Consider the following 19,687-nt stretch of genomic DNA (forward strand, 5'->3'; position numbering starts at 1 on the left):
CTCGTTACCTGTATAAAAGACACCTGGGAGCCAGAAATCGTTCTGATTGAGAGGGGGTCAAATACTTATTTCCCTCATTAAAATGCAAATCGATTTATAACATTTTTGACATGTGTTTTTCTGGATTTTTTTTGTTGTTATTTTGTCTCTCACTGTTCAAATAAACCTACCATTAAAAGTATAGACTGATAATTTCTTTGTCAGTGGGCAAACGTACAAAATCAGCAGGGGATCAAATACTTTTTTCCCTCACTGTATGGGCAGGCATACACTACGGACAACTAACACAATTGCATTTTATCGATGGCAATTTGAATGCACAAAAATACCGTGACGAGATCCTGGGGCCCATTGTGAGGCCCTTTTTTTTTAAAGGTATCTGACCAACAGATGCATATCTGTATTCCCAGTCATGTGAAATCCATAGATTAGGGCCTAATGAATTTATTTCAATTGACTGATTTCCTCATATGATCTGTAACCCACTAAAATCGTTGAAATTGTTGCATGTTGCGTTTATATTTTTGTTCGGTATAATAGGTTAGCGATGGTAAAAGAAACGACTGAAAAGTCTGGGCATATAATTAAAACATTCTACAGTGCATAAATCAACTCGGCAGGTTTGGCGCTACTGTCAGTGCTCACGGGTTTCCATAGGCTACAGCCTCAGCTTGGGTCTCCAAATTTCACCCTTGCAACCTATGAAGCCATAGGTCAACAATTACAATTTGGTATAAGGTCACAGCTATTTAAAATTCACTGTGGAAAAGAGGCCGAAATACCTGTCATGTTGAAATGCTTTTCAGTTTGCTGAAATATGAATGTTTTCACATTCGAGAGCTTGGGACTGCGTTATATTCAAAATTGAGTTATTGACATAGCCTTGTTCTGTTCAATGTTCTCTACCTATATAGTACTCTAAATACCCCAATGTATGTAGTTAAGATAAAAAGAATGCAAGATAAAACTTGCTGACACCATTCAAACCAATGAGGGTTCGGAAATTTAAAGCCAACTATCTCAGAATCATATTTTTGCAGATAGATCCTTATAGTCCCAAGTTCACGATTTGTCTCCAGCGATCATAAGGTAAAATAGATCTAAAACAATTGTCATTATATTTACAATCCCCTTATCCAAACGGAATACTCAAACTGTCTTATCAGTAGATCTTATCAATTTATACATTACAGTGCATGGAGATTGGAGTTATTTCTATCTGAAAAAAGTAGATGTTTTGCCACTTAGAACCGAAGGTTGCTCAACCTTATTCATGGTTTCCTCGCATGTAAAGGTGGTGGAATTATGAGGGAATTAAGTCAATATCAGAATACTGCATATCTGTAGACACACCTCTGCCACACCTCCATTTTTGCAATCTCCATCCCAAACAAATACCTGGCTGACACATACTTTTGCCCATGCTTAAGTTCAAGGTCAGAATACGCGTAGAGAGAAAGGTGCATAAAAAGGGAATTAAATTCCAATAATGCACCTGTAATTCCTAGAGAATAAAGGCGAGGTGTGAGGCTTCCTCCACTCGCTAAATTGTTGGCTCCCTGCCCCACCTTGCCTTAACAGCCCAGACACACACACCACAGGAGGCCCGAGAGGCTCAGCGCTCTACTTCTGGGCGGTCCTGCCCTGACACACCTTACTAACAGAGCCTGTTTCTCTCTCACAGCCACTGGGAAGCCATATATTTTTACTCCTCTATTATTACCGGACAGCTCTTTAATATTAGCTGACTTTGATCTAGCAGTCACTCACCTGGCTGCCCTTGGCTCTTTGATACTAGCTGCCTCCGATCTAGCTGTGTTGCTCATGTTGCTCTTTCTCTCTTTGGCACAGTCTCTCTCTATGGTAAACAGTCTATCTTTATGGCACACAGTCTCTCTCTATGGCACACAGTCTCTCTCTATGGCACACAGTCCGTCTCAGTCAGTCAGTTTGCCCTGGGGGCAGGGAGAGACCGTCCCACCGTGACCTCCCAGTCAGTTTGCCCTGGGGGCAGGGAGAGACCGTCCCACCGTGACCTCCCAGTCAGTTTGCCCTGGGGGCAGGGAGAGACCGTCCCACTGTGACCTCCCAGTCAGTTTGCCCTGGGGGCAGGGAGAGACCGTCCCACTGTGGCCTCCCAGTCAGTCTGCACCAAGGCCCCAGGGCAGGGAGAGACAGGCTGCTCTGTTGGAACCTAACATCAGCCAGAATGTCTGAGTGGAGACAGATAGGAGAAAGAGGGAGGCTGTTCCAGAGACAGACAGACAGTAGTGAGGAAGTTATGGAGCGATTTCATTGCCAACAGAAAATGTATTTGAAATCAATATTTTTGCATTTAGAAATTGAATTAGTAAATTAAGACTTGTATTTCATGATTTGAAACGGAATTGAATGACTGTTTATATTATTACATTTACATTTTAGTCATTTAGCAGACGCTCTTATCCAGAGCGACTTACAGTTAGTGAATACATATATTTTTTTTATACTGGCCCCCCGTGGGAATCAAACCCACAACCCTGGCGTTGCAAACACCATGCTCTATCAACTGAGCTACATCCCTGCCGGCCATTCCCTCCCCTACCCTGGACGACGCTGGGCCAATTGTGCGCCGCCCATGAGTCTCCCGGTCGCGACAGAGCCTGGATTCGAACCAGGATCTTTAGTGGCACAGTTAGCACTGCGATGCAGTGCCTTAGACCACTGCGCCACTATTATATTTCAATTTAATTGAATATTCAAATCCAATATTTATATATTCAGTTTCAGTATGGTAAATATTGCATTCATTGTCTGTGTATCAAGTTTACTAACTATAATTTCAAGTTTACCTAAGTTTCATATAGAGTGCCTTCAGAAAGTATTCATACCCTTGACTTATTCTACATTTTGTTGTGTTACGGCCTGAATTCAAAATGGATAACATTTTTGTAAATGTATTGAAAATAAAATACATAAATATCTCATTTACATAAGTATTCACACCCGAGTCAACACATGTTAGAATCACCTTTAGCAGCGATTACAGCTGTGAGTCTTTCTGGGTAAATCTCTAAGAGCTTTTCACACCTGAATTGTACAATATTTGCACATGATCAATGCTAGACAGCAATTTTCAGCAGGGGACTGCAACCTTACAGATAATTGTATGTGTGGGGTACAGAGATGAGGTAGTAATTCAAAAATCATGTTAAACACTATTTTGCACAAAGAGTGAGTCCATGCAACTTTTGTGACTTGTTAAGCACATTTTTACTGCTGAACGTATTTAGGATTGCCATAAAAGGGGTTGAATACTTATTGATTCAAGACATTTCAGCTTTTAATTTTTAATTAATTTGTATAAAACAAATAAAAAAACATAATTCCACTTTGACATTATGGGGTATTGTGTGTAGGCCAGTGACAAAAAAAATATCTAAATTTTATCCAGTTTAAATTCAGGCTGTAATACAACAAAATGTGGAATAAGTCAAGGGGTGTGAATACTCTCTGAAGGCACTGCATTCAACTTCTCAAATACATTCATATTCAGTTTTCAAATTCAGTTCTCTAAATTCAAATTCAAAACCAGAGACAACATCCTGGTACTTGGCCAACAAGGAATGGTAGAAGAGAACAGATATAATCAAACACTCTCTGTGTTAAACAGGTTTCTGACGGCTTCTGAAACCAATGTGGCATTTTGAATTTGCTTCTTCATATGAGTTTGTCTCTAGCGTTTGAACCGTTTGGGTTATTAGCTATTATGACCCCATTCCTGAAAGATAGGATTCTCTGGAACATGGTCATGCCTTCTATTCCCGTCTATTATGTTAGAAGGGACATGTTAGAAGGGAGTGTGATGAAAAACGAAATTTGGCCCCCATAACAATATAGTTGAATTGCCCTGTCATAGGACTTCCTCAGATAGCTATTCCACTCCCTATTTAATCTCGATCTTGTGACTGACTGGGTTCGAACCGGGTTTCCTGCATGTCTCAAGACTGTGTTAGCCCACTTAGCTAAAGCCCATGCATTTATTTTTAAACTATCAAGGATATAACAAAGTTACAGACTTATTGCCATTGTATAGACTATCCTTGTTAGTGCATGTCTAGTATACAAAAGTCTGTAGTGGAAATGTTTCTCTCCTCCAGCCTTGTGCCACTCAGTTCTTCCTCAGACCTGTCTCATGATAATGATATATTATTAGTCTGATTCCTTCACTCCTTTTTCATTCCCCTTCTTTTCTTTAATCCTCTGCAACAGCAGCTCTGCCAGGGAGAGATGGAGGGAGAGAGAGACAGAGCTGTAGAGAAGAGGGATAGATATTTGCTTAACCAAATCCTCTAAGGAGGCAACCCCTCTTTGATCCAGTACTAAATTAACCGCGTCCGCTTTCATTTGGTCTTCTGTCAGGTGGCTGTGCTGCGTAGGATGAGAGGAAGCAGAGAGAGGCTGGAGACAATAGTCTCTCTCTCGCTTTCTTTCCCTGTCACTCCTTCCATCTCTCTCGCTTCTGCTCACTTTATTTCTCTACTCCCTCTATCTCTCTCTCTCTCTCACTTCCTCTCACCCCATTGCTTTGTGTGGCATGTCTTTAACTCTGTATGTGTGGGTTAGGGTTCTCAAGAGTTCATGACTCAGAGTTTGCACTCTTTATTGGTCACTTGGAGTGCAAACAAACACACACACACACACACACACACACACACACACACACACACACACACACGCACACACTACACACACTACAGTACAGACTCAGCATTCTGCTGTAGTATAAGAATACAGATGTTTGACCTTGGTGAAACAACTTGATTTGGATTGTGATGATGTCATATTAGGTCTCTGTTCAATCAGTGACATATCATTTCCCTAACCCGTCCTCTCCACCTATGGTATTCTAGCCAGGAGACCCTGTCACGTTAGAGATGTTGCTCCATGGCTGAATCATTGTTATCTCCCAAAATCTCTCCGCTCCTCCGTCCATCCATTAGCAGGCAAATTAAGTGTTTTGCCCTCTCTCGCTCACTCTCTCATCTTCTATCACTCCCCTTCTCTCTTTCTCTGTTGTATCATTCACCAGTTCACACAGAATCATCCAAGCTAAAATGACTCACTCTGTGCTCTCTCTCTCTCGCTCATTGTCTCTCTTTCTCTCTCTCCACAGTGAACACCTGTCGTGCTCGTTCACCTTCTTCCTCCATGGGGAGAGTAACGTGTGCACCAGCGTGGAGATCAACCAGCACCAGCCTGTCTACCACCTGAGTGACGAGCATCTCACCCTGGCCCAGCAGGCCTCCAGCCCCTTCCAAGGTGGGTGGAGTGTACACACACATGTGCACGCGCACACACACACACACTCCTTTCACCCCACACTTCCCCTCAGGGAAAGGATTTCATCGCTTAAGTGAACATGTATCATTGGCTTTGAGCACATGTAGAACCCAAAGGAGAAAAAAGAGAGAGAGCAGTGCAGTACATCAGTGCTGTGTGAGAATAGACTGCTCTGTTCTCTCAGCTCTGTGTCGTGTCTCTCTAATAGAAGACAGGGGTAATCCTCTGGTATTAACAGGCTCCTCTACTCTGCTCTGCTCCACTCCTCTCCTCCGCTCCTCCTCGCTTCATCAGACAGCCTGACAGTAATGATGTGCCACCAGCAGCCCTCACACACCTCCCACTTTCCCTCCCCCCTCTATCCCCATGTTCTGGTTTTCCCTGTCATCCTACTCTTCCTCACTTACCCCTCCCTCTTTTCTCCACCTCTCCCCTGCTCCCATACTACACTTCATCTCAATCTCTCTCTCTCTCCACCTTCTTTTCCCTCTTCTTATTTATTTTTCCCTCTCTCCCTGCCCCTGCCTCTAGCCCTCAGAGGGCTGTCCCCACTAGCTGAGGTCTGCTGCTGGAGACATCTGTACAATTAGCGGGTCCCAACGGCAGCAGCTGTACAAGACACGCAGAGGACAGAGAGGAGGGAGCCTACAAAGAAAACGGCAACAAAAGAGATCCTAACAAAAGAACGAGGAGGAGAAGGAGGAAAGCTTGAAGGAGCGATCATTACACCAGGCACAAGGGCTTTGCCTTAGGTTAACTAAAAAAATGCCTTCCCACCTCCACTTCCTCCCTTCCCACCTGGAACCTAATAATGGTGATCACTCTGTCCATTCTCTGATCTGACTGGAGAGCAGCACTGCACAGGGAAAACTAGCTGCAGTCATTTCTTCCTCCTCTAGCCTCACAGTAATAATGTCCATTCTAGTTAGAGCCTGGTGCTGTTTAAATGTAAAATTAATGTAAACGTAAACAAACACTCTATAGCCTCAAAACACGGTTAAAAATATAATTTTCATATCATGGATGGTCAGTTCTTGGCATCCATAGCTCTTTCTATGAATTTGAGAGTGGTTACATTTCTCCAGCCCCATCCTTCAGCATTTTACCGAAACAGTGGCGGGGAAGACGCTTTGTAATTGTTTCAACTGTAGATTGCCCTTTTAAGGCCTGCTGCTCTGTAGATTCAATAGCAGGTGAATGGATGTGATTCCAGTGGTGGTGGAGAGGTGTGCGTTTTAGAGGACATATAGATAGATAGATAGATAGATAGATAGATAGATAGATAGATAGATAGATAGATAGATAGATAGATAGATAGATAGATAGATAGATAGATAGATAGACAGACAGACAGACAGACAGACAGACAGACAGACAGACAGACAGACAGACAGACAGACAGACAGACAGACAGACAGACAGACAGACAGACAGACAGACAGACAGACAGACAGACAGACAGACAGACAGACAGACAGACAGATAGATAGACAGATAGATAGATAGATAGATAGATTGATACAGATAGATAGATTGATACAGATAGATAGATAGATAGATAGATAGATAGATAGATAGATAGATAGATAGATAGATAGATAGATAGATAGATAGATAGATAGATAGATAGATAGATAGATAGATAGATAGATACCAATATACCAACCTGCCAATACCATGTATGGGACTTGAGGTTGCAGACTGGAAGATATGCTGCTCTATGTGTGTGGTGCCATAGTGCACAGGCAAATTGATCAATGGTTTTAATGTGGAGTCAATTGTCCTCTGGTCATCAAATAGGTTTCTCTTCAATTAAAGATGGTGTTTAATGCTCTGTGGTGGGACCACTGATGTGACCAGTACTTTATGTCAGAGCACTGCCCCTCTATGAATGGGTAGTGATTGTGTATTTCACATCAGTACAAACAATCCGGCTGAATTCCCAGGGTGTGTGGGCAGGTATGTGTTCTCGCCATGAGCTATGTGTCTGTTTTAGCAGACCGAGCGTAACGGCAGAGAGGGGCTGATGTCTGCTAGCCCCCTCCCTCCTACACCTCCCTTCTTCTTCCCCCTCCTCCCCTCACCCCCTCCCTCCTCTCATTTCTGACAGGCATGGTTTAGTGTGCGGCAGAGCACTCCAGCCTCTTCAGGATATGACCTCATAAAACAGCGCAGAGTGAATGTAATGAACTCTCAGCCCATTTGACTGATCTGAGCATATTTGACATGTCTTCAGGGAGATGGAGACAGAAAGAGAGAAGGGGAAGGAGGGAGGGCAGGAGGAGGGAGGGTTATGTTGTGTAATCTGGAGTGGACAGCAGTGAACATCAGAGGTGTGTATGAGTCAGTCAATCAGTCTTGTCAGACTGTCTGTTTGTTTCCTATTGTAGTCTCTGAGGGAACTGAATGTTCACTCAATTGTCTGGTGAGGTCACCCTCCACTTACTAGCTACTATGGCCCCTCCATTTAATCTCAGTGTGGTGGGAATATGAATATAGATTGACTAGCCTTCTCCTTAAAATGTCCTGACCTTGAGTGGTTTGCATTTAGCTGGCCAGCACTGTGTGTGTTCTAGATGTTCTCTCTCTGATACAGTGTTCCCTGTGAGATTAAACTTCTCTCCCCCTCCTTCCTCCCTCCCTCCCTCAAGCCAGCCAGCCCCTGTTAGTTTCAAGTTATAATGTCACATGCACAAGTACAGTGAAATGCATTTCTTGCAAACCCAAAACCCAATAATGCAATAATTAATAACAATGTAATAAAAAAATTAAAAAGGGAAATAAGAATAAATATGAAGAACACAATAACTAAGTAAGAATACTATATACAGAGTGATTGAGGTAGATTCAGTATGTATAGGGGTAAGGTGACCAGGCAATAGGATATAAGATAAACAGAGTAGCAGGAGCTTGTATGTGAGTGGGTGTAGAGTCAGTATAAATGTATGTTCATATTATGTGTGAGTGAGCAGATGATGGAGTGAGTGTTTGTGTAGGGCTTAAGGTTAACTCAGATAGTCCGTGTAGGGGGGGGAAGAAGGATTACTTTATCCTATCCCAGGTATTCCTTAAAGAGGTGGGGTTTCAAATGTCTCTGGAAGGTGGTGAGTGACTCCGCTGTCCTGGCGTCGTGAGGGAGCTTGTTCCACCATTGGGGTGCCAGAGCAGCGAACAGTTTTGACTGGGCTGAGCGGGAACTGTGCTTCCGCAGAGGTAGGGGAGCCAGCAGGCCAGAGGTGGATGAACGCAATGCCCTCGTTTGGGTGTAGGGACTGATCAGAGCCTGAAGGTACGGAGGTGCCGTTCCCCTCACAGCTCCGTAGGCAAGCACCATGGTCTTGTAGCAGATGCGAGCTTCAACTGGAAGCCAGTGGAGTGTGCGGAGGAGCGGGGTGACGTGAGAGAACTTGGGAAGGTTGAACACCAGACGGGCTGCGGCATTCTGGATGAGTTGTAGGGGTTTAATGGCACAGGCAGGGAGCCCAGCCAACAGCGAGTTGCAGTAATCCAGACGGGAGATGACAAGTGCCTGGATTAGGACCTGTGCCGCTTCCTGTGTAAGGCAGGGTCGTACTCTCCGAATGTTGTAGAGCATGAACCTACAGGATCAGGTCACCGCCTTGATGTTAGCGGAGAACGACAGTGTGTTGTCCAGGGTCACGCCAAGGCTCTTCGCACTCTGGGAGGAGGACACAACGGAGTTGTCAACCGTGATGGCGAGATCATGGAACGGGCAGTCCTTCCCCGGGAGGAAGAGCAGCTCCGTCTTGCCAAGGTTCAACTTGAGGTGGTGATCCGTCATCCATACTGATATGTCTGCCAGACATGCAGAGATGCGATTCGCCACCTGGTTATCAGAAGGGGGAAAGGAGAAGATTAGTTGTGTGTCGTCTGCGTAGCAATGATAGGAGAGGACGTGAGGATATGACAGAGCCAAGTGACTTGGTGTATAGCGAGAATAGGAGAGGGCCTAGAACTGAGCCCTGGGGGACACCAGTGGTGAGAGCACGTGGTGCGGAGACAGCTTCTCGCCACGCCACTTTGTTGGAGCGACCGGTCAGGTAGGACGCAATCCAAGAGTGAGCCGCGCCGGAGATGCCCAGCTTGGAGAGGGTGGAGAGGAGGATCTGATGGTTCACAGTATCAAAGGCAGCAGACAGGTCTAGAAGGACAAGAGAAGAGGAGAGAGAGTTAGCTTTAGCAGTGCGGAGAGCCTCCGTGACACAGAGAAGAGCAGTCTCAGTTGAATGACCAGTCTTGAAACCTGACTGGTTTGGATCAAGAAGGTCATTCTGAGAGAGATAGCAAGAGAGTTGGCTAAAGACGCCACGCTCAATAGTTTTGGAGAGAAAAGAAAGAAGGGATACTGGTCTGTAGTTGTTGACATCAGAGGGATCGAGTGTTGGTTTTTTGAGAAGGGGTGCAACTCTCGCTCTCTTGAAGACGGAAGGGACATAGCCAGCGGTCAATTATGAGTTGATCAGCGAGGTGAGGTAAGGGAGAAGGTCACCGGAGATGGTCTGGAGAAGAGAGGAGGGGATAGGGTCAAGCGGGCAGGTTGTTGGGCGGCCGGCCGTCACAAGTCGCAAGATTTTATCTGGAGAGAGAGGGGAGAAAGAAGTCAAAGCATAGGGTAAGGCAGTGTGAGCAGGACCAGCAGTGTCATTTGACTTAACAAACGAGGATCGGATGTCATCAACCTTCTTTTCAAAATGGTTGACGAAGTCATCCACAGAGAGGGAGGAGGGGGGAGGGGGAGGAGGATTCAGCAGGGAGGAGAAGGTGGCAAAGAGCTTCCTAGGGTTAGAGGCAGATGCTTGGAATTTAGAGTGGTAGAAAGTGGCCTTAGCAGCAGAAACAGATGAAGAAAATGTAGAGAGGAGGGAGTGAAAAGATGCCAGGTCCGCAGGGAGTCTAGTTTTCCTCAATTTCCACTTGGCTGCCCGGAGCCCTGTTCTGTGAGCTCCTAATGAGTCATCAAGCCACGGAGCTGGAGGGGAGGACCGAGTCGGCCGGGAGGATAGGGGACATAGAGAGTCAAAGGATGCAGAAAGGGAGGAGAGGAGGGTTGAGGAGGCAGAATCAGGAGATTGGAGGGAGAAGGATTGAGCAGAGGGAAGAGATGATAGGATGGAAGAGGAGAGAGTAGCAGGAGAGAGAGAGCGAAGGTTGCGACGGCGCATTACCATCTGAGTAGGGGCAGAGTGAGTAGTGTTGGAGGAGAGCGAGAGAGAAAAGGATACAAAGTAGTGGTCGGAGACATGGAGGGGAGTTGCAGTGAGATTAGTAGAAGAACAGCATCTAGTAAAGATGAGGTCAAGCGTATTGCCTGCCTTGTGAGTAGGGGGGGACGGTGAGAGGGTGAGGTCAAAAGAGGAGAGGAGTGGAAAGAAGGAGGCAGAGAGAAATGAGTCAAAGGTAGACGTAGGGAGGTTGAAGTCCCCCAAAACTGTGAGGGGTGAGCCATCCTCAGGAAAGGAACTTATCAAGGCGTCAAGCTCATTGATGAACTCTCCAAGGGAACCTGGAGGGCGATAAATGACAAGGATGTTAAGCTTAAATGGGCTAGTGACTGTGACAGCATGGTATTCAAATGAGGATATAGACAGATGGGTCAGGGGAAAAATAGAGAATGTCCACTTGGGAGAGATGAGGATTCCTGTGCCACCACCCCGCTGACCAGATGCTCTCGGGTATGCGAGAACACATGGTCAGACGAGGAGAGAGCAGTAGGAGTAGCAGTGTTTTCAGTGGTAATCCATGTTTCCGTCAGCGCCAAGAAGTCAAGGGGCTGGAGGGTAGCATAGGCTGAGATGAACTCTGCCTTGTTGGCAGCAGAACGGCAGTTCCAGAGGCTGCCTGAGACCTGGAACTCCACGTGGGTGGTGCGTGCAGGGACCACCAGGTTAGAGAAGCAGCAGCCACGCGGTGTGAGGCGTTTGTATAGCCTGTGTGGAGAGGAGAGAACAGGGATAGACAGAGGCATAGTTGACAGGCTGCAGAAAATGGCTACAATAATGCAAAGGAGATCGGAATGAAATGAACTAAACATCTGGGAAAGGAGAGAGCGGGGCCTCCCTCACCACAACACCCAAATATAACTCTCCCAACTTCCACCTCAGAAACTATAATTGTTGTAAACTACAGCGGTTCAATGTTTTCTAGGAATAAACTTAGTTTATTCAGCTAGCTAACTTGGTACAGTATTCTTCCGTGAAAATCGTCCAGGGCACCTAGTCATAAGACGCCACAGCCAGCTAGCATGCCGGACTCCAACAACACGGTATAGCACCAATACTCGGCCACAACAACCCACCAGTGTGTTAACACGCCAAGCAGATAGTTTGTGTCCGTGTCTAACGTTGTGGGTTAGTCCCGACAGCTTGAGCGAGTCCGTCGTCAACTTATTCAGCCAGTTAGTTAGCTAGAATAGTTAGCATACTAGCTAGCCATTGCTTTCAGACAAAGAAGAAACCCCTCCTTTCACGGCACGAACACACAGAGAGAGCCAAGCTAACGTTAACTAGTCACCCATGTCCCGAATTCCTTGAACGACTCTGGCTACCAATTTATAAAAACAAAACACAAATGTAGGTTATGACTTACCCCTAGCAGCTACTGTTAGCTAGCCAAGTGCAAAGCTAGCCACTGAATTGGCTCAGCCAGTTCGCGTCTGTTCGCTAGGTCGTTCCAGCTATTGTTTACTAGTAGCTATCCAGGTAGCAACAAGCTAGCTAAATTTCAAGCACAGTAGCCACTTACTACCTAACGTTAACGGTTCAGACAATGAGGTTAGAAAACAGCTGAATGGTAGGCATTATTGCATGTAATTATTGTAGGCAGCCAGCTGGCGTAATTACAGGCACTCTCAGGCGTGAAACAACTATACCGTTGCTAATAGTTGCCAGTAGCTACTCGCCAGCTAGTCCAGGTAGTGGGTTAGCTAGCTAGCTTCGTGCTTCACCGGGCTCAGCCGAATACAATACTAACCTACAATACTAACCTACAATAATTACATACAACAACCCACGATAACTACCTACAATACCTAACTACAATCTAAATACATAGTTTAAGCTTTACTCGACAAAGCCCAAACTATGTATAAAGCCAAGCTTACCCAACGACCTCACCCGACAACCTCCTCCTTATGGCAACACACCTCATTTACCTGTTTGTGTCATTTCTGGAAAGTACAGTGGGGAGAACAAGTATTTGATACACTGCCGATTTAGCAGGTTTTCCTACTTACAAAGCATGTAGAGGTCTGTAATTTTTATCATATGTACACTTCAACTGTGACAGACGGAATCTAAAACAAAAATCCAGAAAATCACATTGTATGATTTTTAAGTAATTAATTTGCATTTTATTGCATGACATAAGTATTTGATACATCAGAAAAGCAGAACTTAATATTTGGTACAAAAACCTTTGTTTGCAATTACAGAGATCATACGTTTCCTGTAGGTCTTGACCAGGTTTGCACACACTGTAGCAGGGATTTTGGCCCACTCCTCCATACAGACCTTCTCCAGATCCTTCAGGTTTCGGGGCTGTCGCTGGGCAATATGGACTTTCAGCTCCCTCCAAAGATGTTCTATTGGGTTCAGGTCTGGAGACTGGCTAGGCCACTCTAGGACCTTGAGATGCTTCTTACGGAGCCACTCCTTAGTTGCCCTGGCTGTGTGGTTCGGGTCGTTGTCATGCTGGAAGACCCAGCCACGACCCATCTTCAATGCTCTTACTGAGGGAAGGAGGTTGTTGGCCAAGATCTCGCGATAGATGGCCCCATCCATCCTCCCCTCAATACGGTGCAGTCGTCCTGTCCCCTTTGCAGAAAAGCATCCCCAAAGAATGATGTTTCCATCTCCATGCTTCACGGTTGGGATGGTGTTCTTGGGGTTGTACTCATCCTTCTTCTTCCTCCAAACACGGCGTGTGGAGTTTAGACCAAAAAGCTCTATTTTTGTCTCATCAGACCACATGACCTTCTCCCATTCCTCCTCTGGATCATCCAGATGGTCATTGGCAAACTTCAGACGGGCCTGGACATGCGCTGGCTTGAGCAGGATGACCTTGCGTGCGCTGCAGGATTTTAATCCATGACGGCGTAGTGTGTTACTAATGGTTTTCTTTGAGACTGGTCCCAGCTCTCTTCAGGTCATTGACCAGGTCCTGCCGTGTAGTTCTGGGCTGATCCCTCACCTTCCTCATGATCATTGATGCCCCACGAGGTGAGATCTTGCATGGAGCCCCAGACCGAGGGTGATTGACCGTCATCTTGAACTTCTTCCATTTTCTAATAATTGTGCCAACAGTTGTTGCCTTCTCACCAAGCTGCTTGCCTATTGTCCTGTAGCCCATCCCAGCTTTGTGCAGGTCTACAATTTTATCCCTGATGTCCTTACACAGCTCTCTGGTCTTGGCTATTGTGGAGAGGTTGGAGTCTGTTTGATTGAGTGTGTGGACAGGTGTCTTTTATACAGGTAACGAGTTCAAACAGGTGCAGTTAATACAGGTAATGAGTGGAGAACAGGAGGGCTTCTTAAAGAAAAACTAACAGGTCTGTGAGAGCCGGAATTCTTACTGGTTGGTAGGTGATCAAATACTTATGTCATGCAATAAAATGCAAATTAATTACTTAAAAATCATACAATGTGATTTTCTAGATTTTTGAAGTGTACCTATGATAAAAATTACAGACCTCTACATGCTTTGTAAGTAGGAAAACCTGCAAAACTGGCAGTGTATCAAATACTTGTTCTCCCCACTGTATGTATTAACCTGTCAATGGCACTTTAAACACTGATCTAAGGTTTTGAGTTAAAGTCAGGTTTTAGGGAAGGTAAATTGATCTTAGATCTGTGCCTAAAGGCACCTCCTACCTGGAGGTATAAATCATTTTCAACCTCCTGAGGGGGAAGAGGCGCCTTCTTCACGACTGTGCACGTTTGTTTGGACCATTTTAAGTATTTCGTGATTTGGACACCGAGGAACTTGAAGCTTTCATCCTGCTCCACTTGACATTCAGGCCAAAGAGTTCAATCTTGTTTCTGATGGTCTGAGTCCTTTAGGTGCCTTTTGGCAAACTCCAAGCGGGCTGTCATGTGCCTTTTACTGAAGAGTGGCTTCCATCTGGCCACTACCATAAAGGCCTGATTGGTGGAGTGCTGTAGAGATGGTTGTCCTTCTGGAAGGTTCTCCCATCTCCACAGAGGAACTCTGGTGCTCTGTCAGAGTGACCATCGGGTTCTTGGTCCATCTCCCTGACCAAGGCCTTTCTCCTCCGATTGCTCAGTTTAGCCGGGCGGCCAGCTCTAGGAAGAGTCTTGGTGGTTCCAAACTTCTTGCATTTAAGAATGATGGAGGCAACTGTATTCTTGGGGACCTTCAATGCTGCAGAAATTGTTTGGTACCCTTCCCCACATCTGTGCTTCGACACAATCCTGTCTCGGAGCTCTTTGGACAATTCCTTCGACGTCATGGCTTGGTTTTTGCTCTGACATGCACTGTCAACTGTGGGACCTTATATAGACAGGTGTGTGCCTTTCAAAATCATGTTCAATCAATTGAATTTACCACAGGTACATTTACCACAATCAAGTTGTAGAAACATCTCAAGGATGATCAATGGAAACAGGATGCACCTGAGCTCAATTTCGAGTCTCATAGCAAAGGGTTTGAATACTTATGTAAATAAGGTATTTAAGTTTTTTTGCAAAGGTTTCTAAAAAACTTTTTTCACTTCGTCATTATGGGGTATTGTGTGTAGATTGATGAAGATTTTTATTTATTTAATCAATTTTAGAATAAGGCTGTAACGTAACAAAATGTGGAAAAAGTCAAGGGGTCTGAATACTTTCCGAATGCACTGTAGGTGGGAGAGGGCAGTGTGGAGAGTAATTGAGATTGTGTCATCTATGGATCTGTTGCAAATTTAGTGGGTCTAGGGTGTCTGAGATGGTGGAGTTGATGTGTGCCATAACATGCCTCTCAAAGCACTTCATGATTACAGAAGTGAGTGCTACAGGGCAGTAGTCATTGTGGCATGAAGCCTTAGAGTTCTTGCGGACAGGAATGATGGTGGTCATCTTAAAACATGTGGGGATTACAGACTAGGACATGCAGAGGTTGAACATTACCGTGACTATGCCTGCCAGCTGTTCTGTGCGTGCTCTGAGAATGCGCCCTGGAATACCGTCGGGCCCCGCGGCCTTGCGGGTGTTGACCTGATTAAATACCTTTTTCACGTCGGCCTCGGAGAGCGAGATCACCCGATCCTCTGTGTCAGTGACGGCCCTCACACCCGGCACGATGTTGTTGTCAAAGCGTGCATAAAATGCATTGAGTTCGTCTGGTAGATGGGCATTGTTGGGCAGATCACGGTTCTGTCTTCCTTTGTAACCCATATACATACGGCGGGCGTCGGAGCCTGTGTAATATGATTCAACCTTATTCCTATATTGTCATTTTGCTCGTTTGATGACTCTGCGGAGGTCATAGCGGGACTTCTTGTACTTATTCTTGTCCACGGCCGTATCCTCAGGGTTGTCTACGATAGCTCTGTGTGTGGTAGCCCTGTCCTTTAATTTAGCACCAACCTCAGTGTTAATCCAGGGCTTTTGATTGGGGAAACGCAATATTACAATGTTACGTGGGGAGGGTCCACCTCTGCCACCGAACCCCCCCCCCTCTCGGTCTGTCTGTCTGAAGCCATGCAGGATGCTTGTTAATGGAACCCATTGCCTCTTTCTTTCTTTCTTTCTTTCTTTCTTTTTCTTTCTTTCTTTCTTTCTTTCTTTCTTTCTTTCTTTCTTTCTTTCTCTCTCTCTCTCTCCATTTCTCTCTCTTTCTCTCCATCTCTGTCTCTTCCGCTCCCCCTCTCTTCCTCCCCTTCTCCCGCTCTCTCCTCCCTCTCTTGGATGCTCCATCCTGTCCAGCCAGTGAGCCACTAGACCAGATCAATACTCACAGGGACAGGGCCATACACTACAGTAATGACCACAACTGGAAGAGATGGCTAGAGGAGAAGTGTTTGGCTCTCGAAGTGTTTGGCCAGCCTTGTGAGGGGCTAGCTCGCTGGCCGGAGAGACTTGTGTTGGGTAAAGGTCACACTATTGCTGCTTTTTGACTGTAACACCAGTGTTACACTAGTGTATACACCAGGGGTTGGAACCGGTTCAGGGAACAGAACCGAAAACCAGAAAATAACAAAAACATTTGAGGAACAGAATCAGAACCGCGAATGAAAGTGATCTATACTGTTCTGGAAAATAAACTGTATTTTAAAAGCATGGGAACCAGTTAATAATGTTATTTTACGTTCCAGGGATTGTTTTTCCAGTCCCACAAAAAACACAACAAAGTGTCTATGCAAAGCCCTCACTCTGTCACTCAGAAACCTATTCCAGTGTCTGCCTGCCTGCCAGAAAATCTTTGCCAGTGTGTGTGCCAGGTTTTCCGTTCCGGAAAATTTGCCGCTGGACAAGATGACCAGGAAAATTATAATTTACCGGACATTTGAGAAATTTAACAGACATCCATATGCATTCAGATCTGACCTGGCTCAGCCAGCGGCATCAATAAATGAGGGATATTGGCCAAATTTGCCACATTTGCGTGTTTTTAAGCAGCCTATAACAAATTACAAAAACACTTTCTTGTGTTTCGATGTGCAGCATATGCAAAACTTAATAGCCAATTTTTTATTTTTTTATTTTTTTACTTTCCTAAAACATTAATTGACCACCTCACGGTTCAGCTGTCGGAGATTGGAGCACTAAATGCATCAGGGCATTGCATGTATCAGCTTAGCTGTCCACTGTATGATATTAATATTTAAACTTACAGTGCATTCGGAAAGTATTCAGACCCCTTGACTTTTTCCATATTTTGTTACGTTACAGCCTTATCCTAAAATTGATTAAATTGTTTTTTCCCCTCATCAATCTACACACAATACCCCATAATGACAAAGCAAAAACAGATAATGACAAACTTTTGACTGGTACTGTATATGCACTGTATATACAGTACCAGTCAAAAGTTTGGACACACCTACTCATTCAAGGGGTTTTCTTTATTTTTACTATTTTCTACATTGTAGAATAATAGTGAAGACATCAAAACTATGAAATAACACATTTGAAATCATGTAGTAATCAAAAAAGTGTTCAACAAATAAAAATATATTTTAGATTTTAGATTCTTCAATGTAGCCACCCTTTGCCTTGATGACAGCTTTGCACACTCTTGGCATTCTCTCAAGCAGCTTCACCTAGAATGCTTTTCCAACAGTCTTGAAGGAGTTCCCACATATGCTGAGCACTTGTTGGCTGCTTTTCCTTCACTTTGCGGTCAAACTCATCCCAAACCATCTCAATTGGGTTGAGGTCGGGTGATTGTGGAGGCCAGGTCATCTGATGCAGCACTCCATCACTCTCTTTCTTGGTCAAATAGACCTTACACAGCCTGGAGGTGTGTTGGGTCATTGTCCTGTTGAAAAACAAATGATAGTCCCACTAAGCGCAAACCAGATGGGAAGGAGTATTGCTGCAGAATGCTGTGGTAGCTATGCTGGTTAAGTGTGCCTTGAATTCTAAATAAATCACAGACAGTGTCACCAGCAAAGCACCCCCACACCATAACACCTCCTCCTCCATGGTTTACGGTGGGAACTGCACATGCGGAGATCATCCGTTCACCCGCACCGCGTCTCAAGATTTGACGGTACATGGCCCCGTCCATCGTCCCTTTGATGCGGTGAAGTTGTCCTGTCCCCTTACCAGACAAACACCCCCAAAGCATAATGTTTCCACCTCCATGTTTGACGGTGGGGATGGTGTCTTGGGGTCATAGGCAGCATTCCTCCTCCTCCAAACACGGCGTAAAAAAGTATTTAGTCAGCCACCAATTGTGCAAGTTCTCCCACTTAAAAAGATGAGAGAGGCCTGTAATTTTCATCATAGGTACACGTCAACTATGACAGACAAAATGAGAAAAAAAAACAGAAAATCCCATTGTAGGATTTTTAATGAATTTATTTGCAAATTATGGTGGAAAATAAGTATTTGGTCAATAACAAAAGTTTCTCAATACTTTGTTATATACCCTTTGTTGGCAATGACACAAGTCAAACGTTTTCTGTAAGTCTTCACAAGGTTTTCACACACTGTTGCTGGTATTTTGGCCAATTCCTCCATGCAGATCTCCTCTAGAGCAGTGATGTTTTGGGGCTGTCGCTGGGCAACACGGACTTTCAACTCCCTCCAAAGATTTTCTATGGGGTTGAGATCTGGAGACTGGCTAGGCCACTCCAGGACCTTGAAATGCTTCTTACGAAGCCACTCCGTCGTTGCCCGGGCGGTGTGTTTGGGATCATTGTCATGCTGAAAGACCCAGCCACGTTTCATCTTCAATGCCCTTGCTGATGGAAGGAGGTTTTCACTCAAAATCTCACGATACATGGCCCCATTCATTCTTTCCTTTACACGGATCAGTCGTCCTGGTCCCTTTGCAGAAAAACAGCCCCAAAGCATGATGTTTCCACCCCCATGCGTCACAGTAGGCATGGTGTTCTTTGGATGCAACTCAGCATTCTTTGTCCTCCAAACACGACGAGTTGAGTTTTTACCAAAAAGTTATATTTTGGTTTCATCTGACCATATGACATTCTCCCAATCCTCTTCTGGATCATCCAAATGCACTCTAGCAAACTTCAGACGGGCCTGGACATGTACTGGCTTAAGCAGGGGGACACGTCTCGCACTGCAGGATTTGAGTCCCTGGCAGCGTAGTGTGTTACTGATGGTAGGCTTTGTTACTTTGGTCCCAGCTCTCTGCAGGTCATTCACTAGGTCCCCCCGTGTGGTTCTGGGATTTTGCTCACCGTTCTTGTGATCATTTTGACCCCACGGGGTGAGATCTTGCGTGGAGCCCCAGATCGAGGGAGATTATCAGTGGTCTTGTATGTCTTCCATTTCCTAATAATTGCTCCCACAGTTGATTTCTTCAAACCAAGCTGCTTACCTATTGCAGATTCAGTCTTCCCAGCCTGGTGCAGGTCTACAATTTTGTTTCTGGTGTCCTTTGACAGCTCTTTGGTCTTGGCCATAGTGGAGTTTGGAGTGTGACTGTTTGAGGTTGTGGACAGGTGTCTTTTATACTGATAACAAGTTCAAACAGGTGCCATTAATACAGGTAACGAGTGGAGGACAGAGGAGCCTCTTAAAGAAGAAGTTACAGGTCTGTGAGAGCCAGAAATCTTGCTTGTTTGTAGGTGACCAAATACTTATTTTCCACCATAATTTGCAAATAAATTCATTAAAAAATCCTACAATGTGATTTTCTGGATTTTTTCTCT

General features: G+C 45.0%; 1 protein-coding gene across 2 annotated transcripts in view; it reads left to right on the forward strand.

The window, feature by feature from the left end:
* LOC121579767 (mediator of RNA polymerase II transcription subunit 13-like) overlaps window positions 1-19,687 on the forward strand; it is a 144,990-nt gene that overhangs the window by 83,291 nt on the left and 42,012 nt on the right. For both annotated transcript variants that reach the window (XM_045224291.1, XM_045224292.1), the window contains exon 4: window positions 5,156-5,301. In XM_045224291.1, the coding sequence (XP_045080226.1) occupies window positions 5,156-5,301 (146 nt within the window). The remainder of the gene's footprint in view (window positions 1-5,155; window positions 5,302-19,687) is intronic.

This window comes from Coregonus clupeaformis, chromosome 13, assembly GCF_020615455.1.
Source record: "Coregonus clupeaformis isolate EN_2021a chromosome 13, ASM2061545v1, whole genome shotgun sequence".
In the NCBI taxonomy this organism is placed as follows: domain Eukaryota; kingdom Metazoa; phylum Chordata; class Actinopteri; order Salmoniformes; family Salmonidae; genus Coregonus; species Coregonus clupeaformis.